General features: G+C 42.9%; 1 protein-coding gene across 2 annotated transcripts in view; it reads left to right on the forward strand.

Moving 5' to 3' along the window:
* Window positions 1–11,847, forward strand: part of pik3c2a (phosphatidylinositol-4-phosphate 3-kinase, catalytic subunit type 2 alpha) — a 132,131-nt gene extending 120,284 nt beyond the window's left edge. For both annotated transcript variants that reach the window (XM_067993875.1, XM_067993874.1), the window contains 3 exons: window positions 2,515–2,624; window positions 3,144–3,269; window positions 8,355–11,847. In XM_067993875.1, coding sequence (XP_067849976.1) covers window positions 2,515–2,624; window positions 3,144–3,269; window positions 8,355–8,537 — 419 coding nt within the window. In that variant the 3' untranslated portion in view covers window positions 8,538–11,847. The remainder of the gene's footprint in view (window positions 1–2,514; window positions 2,625–3,143; window positions 3,270–8,354) is intronic.
* Window positions 11,848–17,707: the final 5,860 nt, after the last annotated feature.

A 17,707-nucleotide genomic window follows, 5' to 3' on the forward strand; every position in this document is an offset into this window, starting at 1 on the left:
TTCTGAAATCAATGGGCAACGTTGTCAGATCTTAATACTTTACATTAGAGAAGTTTCCTCAGAGGTTTGGTTCTTCTGCTGTCAAGCTGCATTCCTAAATACAAAAAACTGGACCTCCAAGGAACCCACAGCATGATAGACCCACAGAAATGTGGGTCAATAAATCTGCAGTTGGACTAAGGCCTGCTCTTGCAGTAAGCTCAAATTGCAAAGTTGGCCTTGTGCGTTTACATTCCTGTAACCTTTTGACCCAGATGATTGATTGACAGCATTTTAGATTCTGTTCCACAGAATTTCTGAGAGAATCTCTCTTCAATTGGCACATGAGTAGCCTGCAAAGGAGTCTTGGAACTAACTCTAAATCCCCCATATTACTTAGTTCATGAACCATCTCCCATATCTATTTGTCTCCTCCTCTCTTTTTGGGTCTTTGTATGTTGTCAGAAACCTGAAGGCGATAGGAGACTGGCAACTGTTGCCAGAAGTAAAGGGGGAGTTTGGGTCACAAAGCACTTGCTCTCTAGAGATGGGAACAAAAAGTAAAGCAAAATTGTCCAAAGGGAGAGTTGTTTTTCTTTTAATCTTACGGGAGCTATTTAACCTTTGCCGAGACTTGTTTCCATCTTGTTTCAAGGGAAACTCTGGCTGCTTTGCTTTTACAGCCTAATGAAGGGAGGCAAAATGGTGAATCCTAAACAGTGGAGATTGCTTTCATTACATTAGCAATGGGTTGCCCTAATTGCTCTCATTGCCTAGCATGGTTTGCAGTCAACATTGGAAACCCTGACCCTTCTCATCCCCTCCTCTCCACTCCAAACTCGGACTCGTACTTGCACGGCTCAATTAGGAAGAATGCTGGCTGGTATGAACTACCTGGAGCGAAACTGCTGATCAGAAAAGGATAGGGAAGAAGAGGAGGAGAATTGGGAATGAGAAAAAGAATCGTGAGGTTTATCCAGGTTTTTTTTTTAGTTTTTGAGTTAATCTATTCCCTTTTCTTCATATTCCAAATCTTGCTTAGCCTGTTGAATGAGGGATTGACTTTTCCCCTTTTACTTCAGCTTAATCACAATTCACTGCAGCATATACCAATTGTTGACATTTTTTTGAGCAATTTTCAGCCCGTTCTCCTGCAGGCAATAGCCCAAGCTGGGGTACATTTCCCTGAGCACGCTCTTGTAACCTGCACAGCACTTCACCCAACTGGCAAAACTCTTTAAGCCCATACAGTGAGTTTTAACAGGCCATTTGACATGAGCATCACTGCTAACCCAGTCCTATCCTTGACCAGTATTGACACAAACAGAATCCAGGGCAGGTTACAAGAGAGTGATCAGGAGCAGGATCCATGGCTGACTATTGTTTCTTTCCTCCTCCTCCTCCTATCTTCTCTTACTACTTTTTTCTCTCTCCCTCACCACTTCCCCAGGATGCAGACACCAATTTTGCTCTCCTGCCTCCCCAGTTGAGATCAGATAACTGAGCACAGGCTAAGGATATAACTTGCAGTTTTCCAAGTCTCTGTCCGGTTCAGTTTGAGTCATTTAGCGAAGCCCCATTAAGATTTCTTTAGGTCAAAAGGGAATTTTATTCTGAACCAAAACAGTGAATGATTTTATTTCGACACAAACTTGACTTGCAGGATCCTCTGGTTATGGGTAGCCAATCTTGTTTAAAGGTGATAGGCCAGATTTTACTAACAGTGCTCACCATTATTTATGCACAAATCGCACAGCAACTTCAGGCGTGCAGAGATGAGCCATTAAACATGAAAATCCAAAAGTTGCTCTCTGAGATGGGCCGCTCCTCCATAAGCTGCACAAAAACAGCATCTCGCCGACTGACTCCCCATTCAAATGTATTGAGCACATGAAGTTCCTGCACTGTTGTCGTAGATACTGACTAAACTCGCCACACAATGTTAGGGCTTGTCCTTTCCAGTTTATGCACCCTTCTAACAGAGTGATAAGTCTTAATTACTGCCAAACAACCTCTCTGGCACTGGAAATTAACTTTTACCAATATGGCATCTCATTCCTTCAGCTTTAATTGTTGTTGGAGATTTTTTTTAATTTAAAGAAGGTTATTCAAAACTTTTTCTTTGTGTCTCTTTTATCTCTCTCAATCCAATCTTTCTTTCCCTCCCTTTTTATTTTGCTTTCTATACATGAATTGACATTGAATTCACTATTCTAACTTACACTTCCTGGTTCAGATTCTGCACTGCTCATTAACGATTGTTCAATCTGATTGGTTAAGGAGACACACAGTTGCTTGCCCTGTTCACACAGCTCCCAGATGCCCTGTTTGGCTCTCCCGCTGACAGCAACTTGCTGTGCAAAACCTATTGGAATGTCTATGGACAAGTGCAAGTCTAACAAACGGGTGTAGTTTGTTCACTGCTTACAGTAAATTATGGCCCGATGTTTTGTGATTAATTAGTTCAGTATGTATTTACAGTGGGGCTTTTTCCCCATTTGTAATTTGCATATTTTGTAATTGATATCTCCTCAGAAATTGTTCCACCAAGTCCCACCACAGGTCAAGTGGGAGGAGAAGTTAAGCTGTCTATTTCATACAGAAACAGTACGCTATTCATCATGGTAATGCACATCAGAGACCTGGTAAGTAACAGTCATGCTCAGAGCTGAGCACTAGCCTCCCAGCAGGGCCCTCTCACCTCTTCCCTTGGTACATATGTGATAATCACATGATTTTTGTCCTTGGGTCCCTTGAGGCCAACCAAATAACATTGGAGCGCTCACTTTCGTGCTCGCACTTGCTCTCATTTGCGATCTTGCCTTTTCCACTCGTCACGCGCACCTTTGCTGTCTCTTTTCACTCACCTCGAACTTACACTCATGCTTTCACTCCATTCACTCACCTCGCACACTTGATTTTGCTCTCGCTCTCCATTAGACACAAAATGACTCTTGCTTTTTCTTTATTCCTGCCTTTTAAAATATTTTAGAAATGAAAACCTTGTTGGTCAATTGCATTTTTTTTCAACAACAAAGTGACTTATCAGGAATGCACTGCGTAATGTCATTGCAAGCATTAAGCATGCAGTTTCGTACTAGCATTTAACTGACAAAACATTTAGTATTTTGCTTGGTATCTTTTTTGGTAATTATATTTTATAGGTAACTGAGGATGGAGCAGATCCAAACCCTTATGTAAAAACCTATTTGCTTCCTGATCCACACAAAATAACCAAGCACAAAACCAAGGTATCAAGGAAAACTCAAAACCCAACCTACAATGAAATGGTGAGTATCAGCATTTTGTATATTGGTGCTTCCAAAAGCTTCAGTCCTGAGATAATCTAGACAGTCCCTTTTAAAAGGTTTGCCTTTTGACCTCTGTTTGAATACGTTGATGGCTCAAAGCCTGCAGGTTCTGAAGAACAGTAATTGAAATGGTATTTCTAAGTGCCGAATACAGAATCATAGGAGATCTGTGCAAGGACGATAACACTAACAAGAACAACTTGCATTTATATAGCGCCTTTAACATAGCAAAACGTCCCAAGGCGCTTCACAGGAGCGTTACCACACAAAGTTTGACACCAAGCCACATTAGGAGATATTAGGACAGGTGACCAAAAACTTGGTCAAATGGGTAGGTTTTAACGAATGTCTTAAAGGAGGAGAGGTAGAAGGGTTTAGGGAGGGAATTCTAGAGCTCAGGGCTGAGACAACTGAAGGCATGGCCGTCGATGGTAGGGCGGAGGAAATCGGGAATGCACAGGAGGCCAGAAATGGAGGAATGCAGAGTTCTCGATGGGTTGCAGAGTTGGAGGTGATTACAGAGATTGGGAGGACCCAGGCCATGGAGGGATTTGAACACATGGATGAGAATTTTAAATTTGAGGCATTGCTGGACCAGGACCCATGGTAGGTCAGCGAGCACGGGTGATGGGTGAACGGGACTTGGTGCGAGTCAGGATACGGGCAGCAGAGTTTTGGATGAGCTCGGAGGATGGAAGATGGGAGGTCGGCCAGGAGAGCATTGGAATTGAAGTCAATGGGAATCGGGGAAAACTCTCCAGTGGCTGAAGTCACACCTAGCACAAAGGAAGATGGTAGTGGTTGTTGCAGGCCAATCATCTCAGCCCCAGGGCATTGCTGCAGGAGTTCTTCGGCAGTGTCCGAGGCCCAACCATCTTTAGCTGCTTCACCAATGACCTTCCCGCTATCATAAGGTCAGAAATGGGCATGTTCAGTTCCATTCGCAACCCCTCAAATAATGAAGCAGTCCGAGCCCACATGCAGCAAGACCTGGACAAACATCCAGGCTTAGGCTGATAAGTGGCAAGTAACATTCGTGCCAGACAAGTGCCAGGCAATTAACATTTCCAACAAGAGAGAGTCTAACCACCTCCCCTTGACATTCAACGGTATTACCATCACCGAATCCCCCACCATCAACATCCTGGGGGTCACCATTGACCAGAAACTTAACTGGACCAGCCATATAAATACTGTGGCTCCAAGAGCAGATCAGAGGCTGGGTATTCTGCGGCGAGTGACACACCTCCTGACTCCCCAAAGCCTTTCCACCATCTACAAGGCACAAGTCAGGAGTGTGATGGAATACTCTCCACTTGCCTGGATGAGTGCAACTCCATCAACACTCAAGAAGCTCGACACCATCCAGGACAAAGCAGCCCGCTTGATTGGCACCCCATCCACCACCCCAAACATTCACTCCCTTCACCACCGGCACACTCTGGCTGCAGTGTGTACCATCCACAGGATTCACTGCAGCAACTCGCCAAGGCTTCTTCAACAGCACCTCCCAAACCCGCGACCTCCACCACCTAGAAGGACAAGAGCAGCAGGTACATGGGAACAACACCACCTGCACGTTCCCCTCCAAGTCGCACACGATCCCGACTTGAAAATATATCGCCGTTCCTTCATCGTCGCTGGGTCAAAATCCTGGAACTCCCTTCCTAACAGCACTGAGGGAGAACCTTCACCACACGGACTGCAGCGGTTCAAGAAGGCGGCTCACCGCCACCTTCTCAAGGGCAATTAGGGATGGGCAATAAATACCGGCCCCGCCAGCGACACCCACATCCCATGAATGAATAAAAAAAATAGTCGAGTTTGGCAGTAACAAAAGCAAAGATCCTGAGAATTTCACATAATTTGAGCAAGTGACTTAGCGTGAGATAACACCTTGTGGCTATCTGACCTTAGTTCAAGTAGTGTAATTTACTGTCTGAGGCCAGCAGTTTTGCAAATGATGTCTGCCGGGGGTGAAAATGCTGGTTTCTCACCAATTGGAAATCCTTTGCCGGGACAAATCACTTCCCTTAAAATGAAATTTGCTGGCTGGTCTCCCACTCCCTGCATGCCGGACAAGGCTTCTCTCTGCAGCTAGTGATGCTATTGGTAAATTGTGTGCCTTTGTCTAACTGAATGGAGCATCCCTGTTCAGTCTTAGTCCATCATAGTGCCTGCAGTTCCACTCTTGGTTTGAATTCGTTGATTTATGCCAGCTGTAAGAAGTGTATTTCACCTAGGAGAATACCCCTTCTTTATCCAATGATTCGACTTGATTCCATATTGGTGAAGAACAGATTTATTAAATTAACAGATTGATTTGCAATACAATGATAGCTAAGCAGTAACTAACAACCCAAGTAGGCAAACATATTACCCGCTCAGTTGGTCAGGTGGCGAGGGGCTGGGTTCTACCCAGTTCCCGAGGCTCCACAGGGTTAGGCTCCAGCCAGCATTCACATCCCCTGGAAGTATCTAGCCTGGTCTCAGTTCCGACTGCAAACCTGATGGCTGAAAGCCAAGCATTTTATACCGTATTCCTACCTGAGGAGTGTACAATTCTGCACGTACTGTCTTGCATGGGAGGGGCTAAGAAAAGGGAAGTGCAAAAGAGAACCCTGCGGCTGCTGCAATGTTTGAGGAAGGTTCTCCAAACAAGCTATTGTAGCAGTTTCTGAAGTGTTTACAGCTTTCCTGTCATCTGACCACATTGTTATGTTAGAAGGGTCAATAGTTTTCATTATACTTTGCCCACTGCCTGGTTCTGTCACCTAATCTTTAGTTCTTAACTCATTTACAACTGACTTCATATTTAATAGACTCCTAACTTATTTACACTTTCTCATACAGCTTGTGTTATGGATTTAGGCCAATCCAGCCCTTTTACAGTGGCACATCTGCAGCATCCCATTTTTTAAAAAATACAATAGGCCAGATTTTGCTGTGAGTGGCAGTCTAGTGGCGCCATCCATTGGTTAGACTTGCAAATGCCCATAAACTTTGAGTTTTTACACGGCAAGTTACTGTCAACGGGACAGCTGTTCAACACTGTGCCCTCTACAGGGCATCTGGAACCTGTTTGAACAGGGCAAGCAGCTGTGTGTCTCCATAACCAATCAGATTGACGAATCGTTAATAGCATCGAGTTAGAATAGTGAATTCACTGTCAAATCAGGTACAGAAAGCGAAATAGAGAAGGAAACAAAGATTGGATTGAGAGAGATAAAAAAGACAAAGCAAAAGTTTTTTTTTTAAAAAGTACATTTTAAAAAAAAATCTCCAACAACAATTAAAATCTGATGGAATGAGACTCCACACTTGTAAAAGTTAATTTTCAGTGCTAGACAGGTTGTTTGGCAGTAATTAACATTTACCACGCCGTTAAAATGGAACTTAGACTTGAAATGACTTGACTTTTTTTTGGTGAGTTCAACGCATTTGAACAGGGAGCCAGACAGCGAGATGCCATTTTCGTGCAGCTTTTGGAGGAGCATTGCATCTTCCGGATTTTCCATGTTTAACTGAGCATGTGCGGTCACAAGAAGTTGCTTTCCAATTTGCACATAAATAACACTGAGCCCTGTTAGCCTCACCATTATTTTTACTGTACGATGCGGCCCATTTTCTTTTTTATTCATTCTTGGGATGTGGGCATTGCAAACAAGGCTGGTATTTATTCCCCATCTCTAGCTGCCCTTTGAGAAGGGTAAGGATGGCAGGTTTCCTTCCCTTAACAACATTAGGGAACCAGTTGGGTTTTTATGACAATCCCACAGCTTCATGGTCACTTTTACTGGTACCAGCTTTTTATTTTCAGATTATTTAATACCAATTGCTAAAATGGTTTAAAGAATTCACTTGGAAATAAATCACTTCGCATTACAGAAGGTTCTCAAACCCTTTATGCCCTTAAAAAGTCTTGTGTTTCTCGGCTCCAGTGACACCTTGACTGTGCCCCAGACCTTAACAAAAGTCAGGTGATCAATCCCAGAGGGGATTCACGATCTTATACTGTCAAGGGTTACAGCTCCCATTGCAATCAAAAATCCTTTAGCGCACCTCGGGTGCGGGGTGGGGAGAGAGGGGGGGAAGTGAGGGGTGGTGACATGGAGGAGTGGCTAGGCACTGGCAAGTGGAACACAGCAGGCACCTCTGCAGCCTTACAAACATGGGCCACCCACCTAAACATACTAATGACCTGTCCCCACAATTTAGGACATGGTGCACTCCCTTCCTTTTGGGCAGCCATGCGTTCCACTCCGCCACTCTTGCATCAGAGTTTCGGCCCCAAGGTTTTATGTTTATTCACTAGCTGTTCCTCTCCCTCACTTGTAGAATTGTAAGGAGTCGCACAACACCAGGTTATAGTCCAACAGCTTTATTTGAAATCACAAGCTTTCGGAGCTTTGCTCCTGACGAAGGAGCAAAGCTCCGAAAGCTTGTGATTTCAAATAAAGCTGTTGGACTATAACCTGGTGGTGTGCGACTCCTGACATTTGTCCACCCCAGTCCATCACCGGCATCTCCTCTCCCTCACTTGTAGAAAGCCTCGAGGTATTTTTTACACTAAGCCACTATGTAAATGAAAATTGATTTCTCATTGTAAATGGACTTTTTGAAAGTGTACCCAAAATAACGATCTCTGGCCTATGAACTCAACTTGATTGCTCATCATTAATAATCACAGCACCAGTCAGCTGTAACTAAACTCAATAGACTTTGATTGATTGGTGCGACTGGCCATGGGTTGGACTCCCCTCATATGGCCCCTGCAAAATAAAGTTACACCTTGCGTACATGGTGGCCTCCAGCTGTACTGAGGTCATTGGCGACCTATCCTAATAAACTTCTTGCATAAGGAGAGAGCTGTGCACGTAATGGAAGTCCCAAGGAACATCTTGCAACCTATTCCTTTTTTGAGAAACATTCTTCAGTTCACTTGTAAGATTCCCAAACAGAGAACCTGCAACTAGCTGATGGGCACAGAATATGGAGATATTAAGGTGTACTTGAAATGTGCAATTCCAGTTTTATAAAGAATGTTTTTTGTCTCTCCTTTAGTTGGTGTACAGTGGATACAGTAAAGAATCACTCAAACAGAGGGAGTTGCAGCTGAGTGTGTTAAGCGCAGAGTCATTACGAGAAAATGTTTACCTGGGTGGCATTACGTTAACTCTGAAAGAGTTTGACTTAAGCAAGGAAACGGTTAACTGGTATAAACTGACTGCTGCGTCCAATGGGTAAGCCCCACGCCTCACAAAAAGTGTGTGGAAAGTAGAACAAGTTGCAAAGAAAAGCCTAACCCAGACTCCTGCAATTTTTTTTTTACTTGAAAAGAAGAATTTAACTGTGGACAAATGCAAATTCGAGCAGATGCACATCACCAGTGGACCAATCTGTTTGATGAAATCTCACACAAAAAGAAAGGGTTGCATGCACTTAATGTTGCTTTCATTTTATATCTATTTTTGAATATCACAGATTAAAGAATGGTGGGAAATTGTATGCGCCAAAAGAAAATATTGAAGCACTTCACTGCTTGCAAACTAGAATTGGTGCCTTTCTCTGTCGCGGCTGCAAGGTCTAAATTGAATTAAAGGTGCTAAGTTCACTGACTTGCTCAGAGGCACATAACTTTTCCTGGGGAACAGCACAAATCAGATTAGTCACTAGGGTATTAATTGCTGTTATTGCACGTTACTGGGCTGCTTTAAGATGAATGGAAAAAGATGAAAGTGGTTTAGTGCCCCTTTTTGTATAGTACACGTAGAATAAAGATTCAAATTTTGAAAATACTGTTTCGGTAACCTCTAATTCTGTAGTTCAAATTTTAATCTGGAAGTTGCAGTAATTTTTTTTTTCCAATTGAAGTTTCAGTTTTGTACCTAACCACCCCACTGTGTGCTGTGATCTGTGAAGGAGACTGTTAATTTCTGGTAATGCAGCCTCTGGGGTTACTGTGGTTAACACCACTGTAGAAGATCCAGAACTAATGACCACTGCAGGCAAACATAATTCCATACAAGTGCAAGCACGGGTACAAAATGAACACATAAAAAGGCTTGCACGACCACTCACCATTTCACACATGGGTCGTGAAATCACAATTGTGTGAAAGGTGAAGCTGCTAGTCGTGCCCTGAAGTGGATGATGAACAGCAAAATGGTTAGGGTGGAATTATGAATTCAATTGTAGATCTTGTACTGTTGTACGTTTTAATATAGGTCCAAATCTGAGCTGAGGGATATTGTGACTTTGCAGTCTCATATTTAAGTATTACTGTTAGCAAAATTTAAAAGATTTTGGCTATTCAATGAAATGTGGGTTTCTCGTGCTTTTTTTTTCCCATCTTGCTTTCAGGTGTTTCTATGTTCCAGTCAAGGGCACTGTCTCAATGTAGAAAAGTAAAATGTAACCAATTAAAAATTAAGTGTTCAAAGCTTTTTAAATATAAAAGCGACCAGTTATAATTGAAAAGGCACATCAAAGATGAGTGCAAGTGGGTCTCACCTGGAGGGTACGTTTTTTTTTGCTGAGATTCGCCACTTGTGAAGAGGCACTGAGTGATGGGCAATTTCATGGAAAACCACATGTTCCCTTTTTCACTGAGATTTACACATATGACTGAAACGTTTTAGGGTTGACTCCCCCCCCCCCCCCCCTCCCCCCACCCCCAACAAAAATAAGCTGCGGGATGATTGTCCAGCTACAGAAATGCAATTGAAATACTCAGCATAATGAGTTTTAACTGAGGGATATGTGTGCATTTGTTTCCAAGAGTCAGTAAAGATGTAAAGGAAGTCCAGGGAAGATGTGCTGATACTTTAAACTGTATTTGCTGCTGCACCAGAATGGTTCATTGCACCTTCTTTGCTTCAAAATCTGTCCTTTTACCACAGCCTTGCACAAGATGCTCAGTTCTCATAAATGTCGGCTGTTCTCCTTGGCAACATTTGCACTTGTTGCTGCTCCGTGTGCAAGACTTGCAGATCACCGTGGAAACGCAGAATTGTTCACTGCAGAAAACTGGACAGGCTTTGTATTTATCCACATCAACGTGTCTTCCTTTGCAGCAGAGTTCAAACCGGATACAATGCTGGCAGGTAGGAGCCTTCACTCCAGCCTGCTCGCCTGTAAATGTTTATGCACTAGCATAGTTGCTGCAAGCTTGCAGTTTTGCCCTGTGTAACCGTGGGGACCTCCGAATCAGACCCATTTGCACAAACTGACCATGCAGTAGTTTGTTCCTTTAAAATGTCTCACTTAACTAGGGTTGTCCTAATCAACAGCAAAACAATTTATGTAAAATGCCTCTTCAACTGTGCTGATGTGAGAAGTCTATAGCTCTTTTGCTGCTTTATTCCCTTCTGCCGAAATATTGAGATGTTGCATATAATGCAGCTTAATGTACATTGTGGAAACTTCCATGTGGTTTATTTAAATAGATGTCTCTTTCTGTGAGGTTCTTCAGGCTGTAGTCTTTAACCATCCAAATTCAGATCTACGTTGTGGCACATTTCAGTCTCCTGTGGATTCAAATCAGATCAACTTGCCTAATTTTTTTTTTTAAATTGCGTATGTTCCATTGGATGTCGACTACCTTGAACTTTTAAAGAGGACTGAGCTGAAAAAATGTAGATTTAATTTGACGAGCTGAAGTTTAGATCCAAGCAAAAGGATTCCCCTCCAACAGGAAGAGAAATGGTGCACCATTTCTACAAATCCCACCTGTAAAAATCATTCATGTGCCTTGCTCAACCTTTCCAACTGAATGCATGTACAAGTAATTCTTCATTACACTTCACTTTTGTATGGCAAAAATGAAATGTTGCTGCTCGTCTTTTTTTAATGTAAATACCTGATGTCTTGTCCTTGTCTTGTATTTTAAAATTCTAAATCTTCACCCTCATTGGAGACTGAGGAAATAACCTCCATTAAAATTAATAGTTGGCTGTTTGAAGATGTTTCCCAGAAGGTAACGAAAGTTTCAAATGGGAGGGTTTTGACAGAACCCCCTTCAGAGTAGCTGAATGGTGCAATTGAAGACTTTATTTTCACTACAGTAGGTTGAATTTAGGACTCTTGAGAGAAACTGAATTTTAGCCTTAAACAGTATGACAAACTGCCTTTTTGTATTAATCATGCTATCATTGAAAATTAATATTTGCAGAGATTGTCTCATAATAAACCTTTGCAAACGAGTTGTTAAGTGGGGGACAATGACATTTTGAAAATGACTTGTGTGGGGCTGGGGAGGTCACATTATTGTGGTGATTTTGTGTTGTTTTATTTTGTCACTACTTGACACTGTGACTGTATTAAGTGTGAATGTTAGCAGAACAAGCACACTGGGGAACAAAATGTTGCCTTGAATGATCTACATTACCTGTAGCTCCAAGAACCAAATTTATGTCCAGATCATGTTTATCTTTTTACTTAGTGAAGATGTACAGTATTTCTATCCAAATCCTGTCCACATCCTAATGGACTAAATGTGACTCCATAACTATGTTAAATATGTAACTTGTTTTTAATAAAGTCAGTTTAAAAATCCCATGTTTGTGTATCTTCTGACTTGGGTTGTGCTGTTAGAAAGTCCAGCAAATATTGAGTAGATATGTGGAAATCCATTCCACCTGAGGAGTAATTTAAGTTGATGTTCGCAGCAAATTTAAGAAAAAAAGAGTAAAATCCTTCCAAAGAAATGTCTCGCCTTTAAATTTTTAGCTCTAAGAATTTGTTTCGTTATATACTACAGGGATAAAAACTAGCACACGGGTTGTGCTAGTTTTTGTTTGTCCTTTTCCATAATAATGCTAAAACTGAGTTAAATCAGGAGTAAATATTTTAAATTGGGGGAAGGCAAATTTTACAGAACTAAAGAGGTGATTTGGCAGAAGTGGACTGGACACAACTACTTGAGGAGAAATCAGTGGCAAGCCAGTGGGAGGCACTGAAAAGTGAAATTCTACAGGTACAATGCAGACATGTCCCCTCAAAGAAAAAGGGTGGCACTGCCAAATTTAGAGCTCCCTGGTTGTCTAGAAGTATACGGGGCAAGATAAAGCAGAAAAAGAAAGCTTATGACTGTCACAGAAAACTAAATACTGCAGAAAGCCAAGAGGAGTATAGAAAGTACACGGATGATGTAAAAAAGGAAATAAGGAAAGCAAAGAGAGGGCATGAAAAAATATTATCTCGTAAGATTAAAGAAAACCCAAAGATGTTTTATCAGTACATTAAGAACAAGAGGATAGCTAAGGAAAAGGTGGGACCCATCAGGGATGATAAGGGTAACTTGTGTGTAGAAGCAAAGGATGTGGGTAGGGTTTTTAAATGAATATTTTGTCTCCTATTCACAAAGGGATGATCCGGACGTAGTGGTTAAAGAGGAGAGGTGTGAAATATTGGATAAGGTGAACATAGCGAGAGAGGAAGTACAAGAGGGTCAGGACTCCTTGAAAGTTGATAAGTCACCAGGGCCGGATGGATTGTTTCCTAGGCTATTGAAGGAAGCCAGGGAGGAAATAGCGGATGCTCTGATGATCATTTTCCAATCCTCACTAGATACAGGGGAGGTACCGGAGGACTGGAAGACTGCAAACGTACTACCATTGCTTAAAAAGGGTACGAGGGAAAAGCCAAACAATTATAAGCTGGTCAGTCTTATCTCGGTGGTGGGGAAACTATTAGTTTATCCTATATCTCAGTATTGATTCTGTCACCTGGAATGGCATGGTTTAATCAGGGATAGTTGGCATGGATTTGTTCAGGGAAGGTCATGCCTTACAAATCTGATTGAATTCTTTGAGGAAGTGACAAGGAGGATTGATGAGGGTAGTGCAGTGGATGTTGTCTACATGGATTTTAGTAAGTCATTGGACAAGGTCCCACATGGCAGACTGGGATACAGGGAAATGTGACGAATTGGATCCAAAATTGGCTCAGTAACAGGAAATAAAGGGTAAAAGTCGATGGATGTTTTTGCGAATGGAAATCCATTTCCAGTGGTGTGCCACAGGGCTCAGTGTTGGGTCCCTTGCTGTTTGTGGTATATATTAATGATCTGGACTTGAGTGTAAGGGGCATGATTGGCAAATTTGCAGACGACACAAAAATTGGCTGTGTAGTTGATAGTGAAGAGGATAGCTGTAGACTCCAAGAAGATATCAATAGGTTGGTGGAGTGGGTGGAAAAGTGACAAATGGAGTTCAACCCGGAGAAGTGTGAGGTAATGCACTTAGGGAGGGCAAACATTAAAAGGGAATACGCAGTAAACAGGAATATATTGAGAGGAGTGGAGGAAGTGAGAGACCTTGGAGTGCATGTGCACAGGTCCCTGAAGGTGGCAGTACAGGTAGATAAGGTTGTGAAGAAGGCATACAGAATGCTCTCCGTTATTAGCCGAGGTATAGAATACAAAAGCAGGGATGTAATGATGGAACTGTATAAAACGCTGGTAAGGCCACAGCTGGAGTATTGTGCGCAGTTCTGATCACCACATTACAGGAAGGACGTAATTGCTCTGCAGAGAGTGCAGAGAAGATTTACAAGAATGTTGGCGGCTTGAAAATTGCAGCCAAGAGGAGAGATTGGATAGGCGCGGGTTGTTTTCCTTGGAGCAGTGGAGGCTGAGGGGAGACTTGATTGAGGTGTACAAAATTATGAGGGGCCGAGATAGAGTAGACAGGAATTACCTGTTTCCCCTAGCAGAAAGTTCAAGAACTAGAGGACATAGATTTAAGCTGATTGGCGGAAGGATTCGAGGGGACATGAGGAAAAACTGTTTTACCCAGAGGGTGGTGGGTGTATGGAATTTGCTGCCCGAATTGATGGTAGAGGCAGGGACCCTCAGCTCTTTTTTTTAAAAAAAAGTACCTGGACCTGCACCTAAAGTGCTGTAAGCTGCAGGGCTATGGACCGGGTGCAGGAAAGTGGGATAAGAATGGGCACCTGGTTGTTCTTCCAGCTGGCGCGGACATGATGGGCCGAATGGCCCCCTTCTGTGCTGTATTATTTCCATGGCTAATGGAATGTTGGCCTTTTATCTCAGGGGTTGGAATACTGTGAGTAATCTGTTAAAGGATAAGTCCCTTCCATAAAGAGAAAAAAGGTTGTTTTGTTCCAAAGTATAAAGGTTTTCTTAAGAAGTTACAATATAAGTTGTAATATTCTTTACAATGATATTGTATCCCAATATCTTGTATTTTAAGAGTACAATTATAACATACTAAATAAAGATATTGGGATACAACCTGGCAAAGCACAACACCGACAAGATTCTGAGGCAATCACTCGAAGGTCCTTGTGATGATACTTGGGCGGTCCACTCTCACTCAGTACATTCTAAAGTACGCTTTACATCCCAACATATACATTAGTTCTGCTGTACCTCAAGCCTCCGCCTCCCCCTCCCCCACCCTTTTTTGGGCCTGCACATCAATCATTCTCTGTCTCCAGGCTATGATTCATTCTTTAAACACTTGTTATTCACATTACTTGATCCCTTATCAGAACTGCTCAGCGTCTATGCATACATAAAATCCCTGTATCTTGACAAGCCCAAGGTCTCCATATTCTTAAAATTGCCCAGGTATGTCCTGTCCACAAAAAGCAGGACAAATCCAATCTGGCCAATTACCGCCCCATCAGTCTACTCTCAATCATCAGCAAAGTGATGGAAGGTGTCATCGACAGTGCTATCAAGCGGCACTTACTCACCAATAACCTGCTCACCGATGCTCAGTTTGGGTTCCGCCAGGACCACTCGGCGCCAGACCTCATTACAGCCTTGGTCCAAACATGGACAAAAGAGCTGAATTCCAGAGGTGAGGTGAGAGTGACTGCCCTTGACATCAAGGCAGCATTTGACCGAGTGTGGCACCAAGGAGCCCTAGTAAAATTGAAGTCAATGGGAATCAGGGGGAAAACTCTCCAGTGGCTGGAGTCATACCTAGCACAAAGGAAGATGGTAGTGGTTGTTGGAGGCCAATCATCTCAGCCCCAGGGCATTGCTGCAGGAGTTCCTCAGGGCAGTGTCCTAGACCCAACCATCTTCAGCTGCTTCATCAATGACCTTCCCTCCATCATAAGGTCAGAAATGGGAATGTTCACTGATGAGTGCACAGTGTTCAGTTCCATTCACAACTCCTCAGATAATAAAGCAGTCCGAGCCCGCATGCAGCAAGACCTGGACAACATCCAGACTTGGGCTCATAAGTGGCAAGTAACGTTCGCACCAGTCAATGACCATCTCCAACAAGAGAGGGTCTAACCACCTCCACTTGACATTCAACGGCATTACCATCGCCGAATCCCCCACCATCAACATCCTGGGGGTCACCATTGACCAGAAACTTAACTGGACCAGCCATATAAATACTGTGGCTACGAGAGCAGGTCAGAGGCTGGGTATTCTGCGGCAAGTGACTCACCTCCTGACTCCCCAAAGCCTTTCCACCATCAACAAGGCACAAGTCAGGAGTGTGATGGAATACTCTGCACTTGCCTGGATGAGTGCAGCTCCAACAACACTCAAGAAGCTCGACACCATCCAGGACAAAGCAGCCTGCTTGATTGGCACCCCATCCATCACCCTAAACATTCACTCCCTTCACCACCGCCGCACTGTGGCTGCAGTGTGTACCATCCACAGGATGCACTGCAGCAACTCGCCAAGGCTTCATTGACAGCACCTCCCAAACCCGCGACCTCTACCACCTAGAAGGACAAGAGCAGCAGGCACGTGGGAACAACATCACCTGCACGTTCCCCTCCAAGTCACACACCATCCCGACTTGGAAATATATCGCCGTTCCTTCATTGTCGCTGGGTCAAAATCCTGGAACTCCCTTCCTAACAGAACTGTGCGAGAACATTCACCACACGGACTGCAGCGGTTCAAGAAGGCGGCTCACCACCACCTTCTCAAGGGCAGTTAGGGGTGGGCAATAAATGCCGGCCTCGCCAGCGACGCCCACATCCCATGAACGAATAAAAAAATACCTCTTTCCGTGATATCTATAGAGGTTGAGGATTGTACAACTGGTATAGTAGTATCATGGCCACTATCACATTATAACGCTATGCAACTTTATGTTTTTTACCCTCTTATTTAAGTACTACTCACAGAAAATCAAGATGTAGAATCAGTCTGGGTGGAGTTAAGAAGCACCAAGGGGCAGAAAGCACTGGTGGGAGTTGTCTATAGGCCTCCAAACAGCAGTGGTAATGTAGGGGATGGCATCAAACAGAAAATTAGAGATGCATGTAACAAGGGTACTACACACTCTAGCCTGTCCTTCAGCTTTGATGCTGGGTTAATCACTTTACACCGTCTAGATTTCACTTTATCTGTAGTGCCTAAAGTACATTTTCTTTCTGCTGCTCTACACTTTTCCCTTTCACTTGTTCTTGAAGTGCCATCAATATTTCCTATTTCTTTTTCTGCCATCCGAGCAGAATAGCCTGTGCCTTCTGACTTTAATCTACATTTCGACTGGGCAAACCAAATTAGCAATAATACTGTGGAAGATGAATTCCTGGAGTGTGTATGAGATGCTTTTTTAGACCAGTACTTTGAGGAGCCAACTAGGGGACAGGCTATTTTAGATTGGGTATTGTGCAATGAGAAGGGGTTAATTAATAATCTTGTTGTGCGGGGTCCTTCAGGGAAGAGTGAACATTACATGATGGAATTCTTCATTAAGATAGAAAGTGAAGTAGTCCAATCTGAAACTAGGGTCCTGAACAAAGATAACTACGAGGGTATGAGGAGTGAGTTGGCTATGGTAGATTGGGGAGCTTCATTAAAAGGCATGATGGTGGATAGGCGATGGCTAACATTTAAGGAATGAATGCATGAATTGCAACAGTTATACATTCCTTTCTGACACAAAAACACAAAAGGAAAAGCGGCTAACAAAAGAAATTAAGGATAGTATTAGATCCAAAGAGGAATCATATAAAATTGCCAGAAAAAATAGATTGGGAGCAGTTTAGAATTCAGCAAAAAAGGACCAAGAGATTGATTAAGAGGGGGAAAATAGAGTATGAGAGTAAACTTTAAAAGCTTCTGCAAGTATGTAAAAAGAAAAAGATTGGTGAAGGCAAATGTAGGTCCCTTGCATTCAGAAACGGGAGAATTTATAATGGAGAACAAGGAAATGGCAGAGCAATTAAACAAATACTTTGGTTCTGTCTTCACAGAAGAGGACACAAATAACTTCCCAGAAATGCTAGAGAATCAAGGATCAAGTGAGAAGGAGGAATTAAAGGGAATTCGTATTAGTAAAAAAATCGTGCTGGAGAAATTAATGGGACTGAAAGCCGATCAATCCCCAGGGTCTGATAATCTGCATCCCAGAGTACTAAAAGAGGTCGCCATGGAAATAATGGATGCATTGGTGTCATCT

This window comes from Heptranchias perlo, chromosome 12, assembly GCF_035084215.1.
Source record: "Heptranchias perlo isolate sHepPer1 chromosome 12, sHepPer1.hap1, whole genome shotgun sequence".
In the NCBI taxonomy this organism is placed as follows: Eukaryota; Metazoa; Chordata; class Chondrichthyes; order Hexanchiformes; family Hexanchidae; genus Heptranchias; species Heptranchias perlo.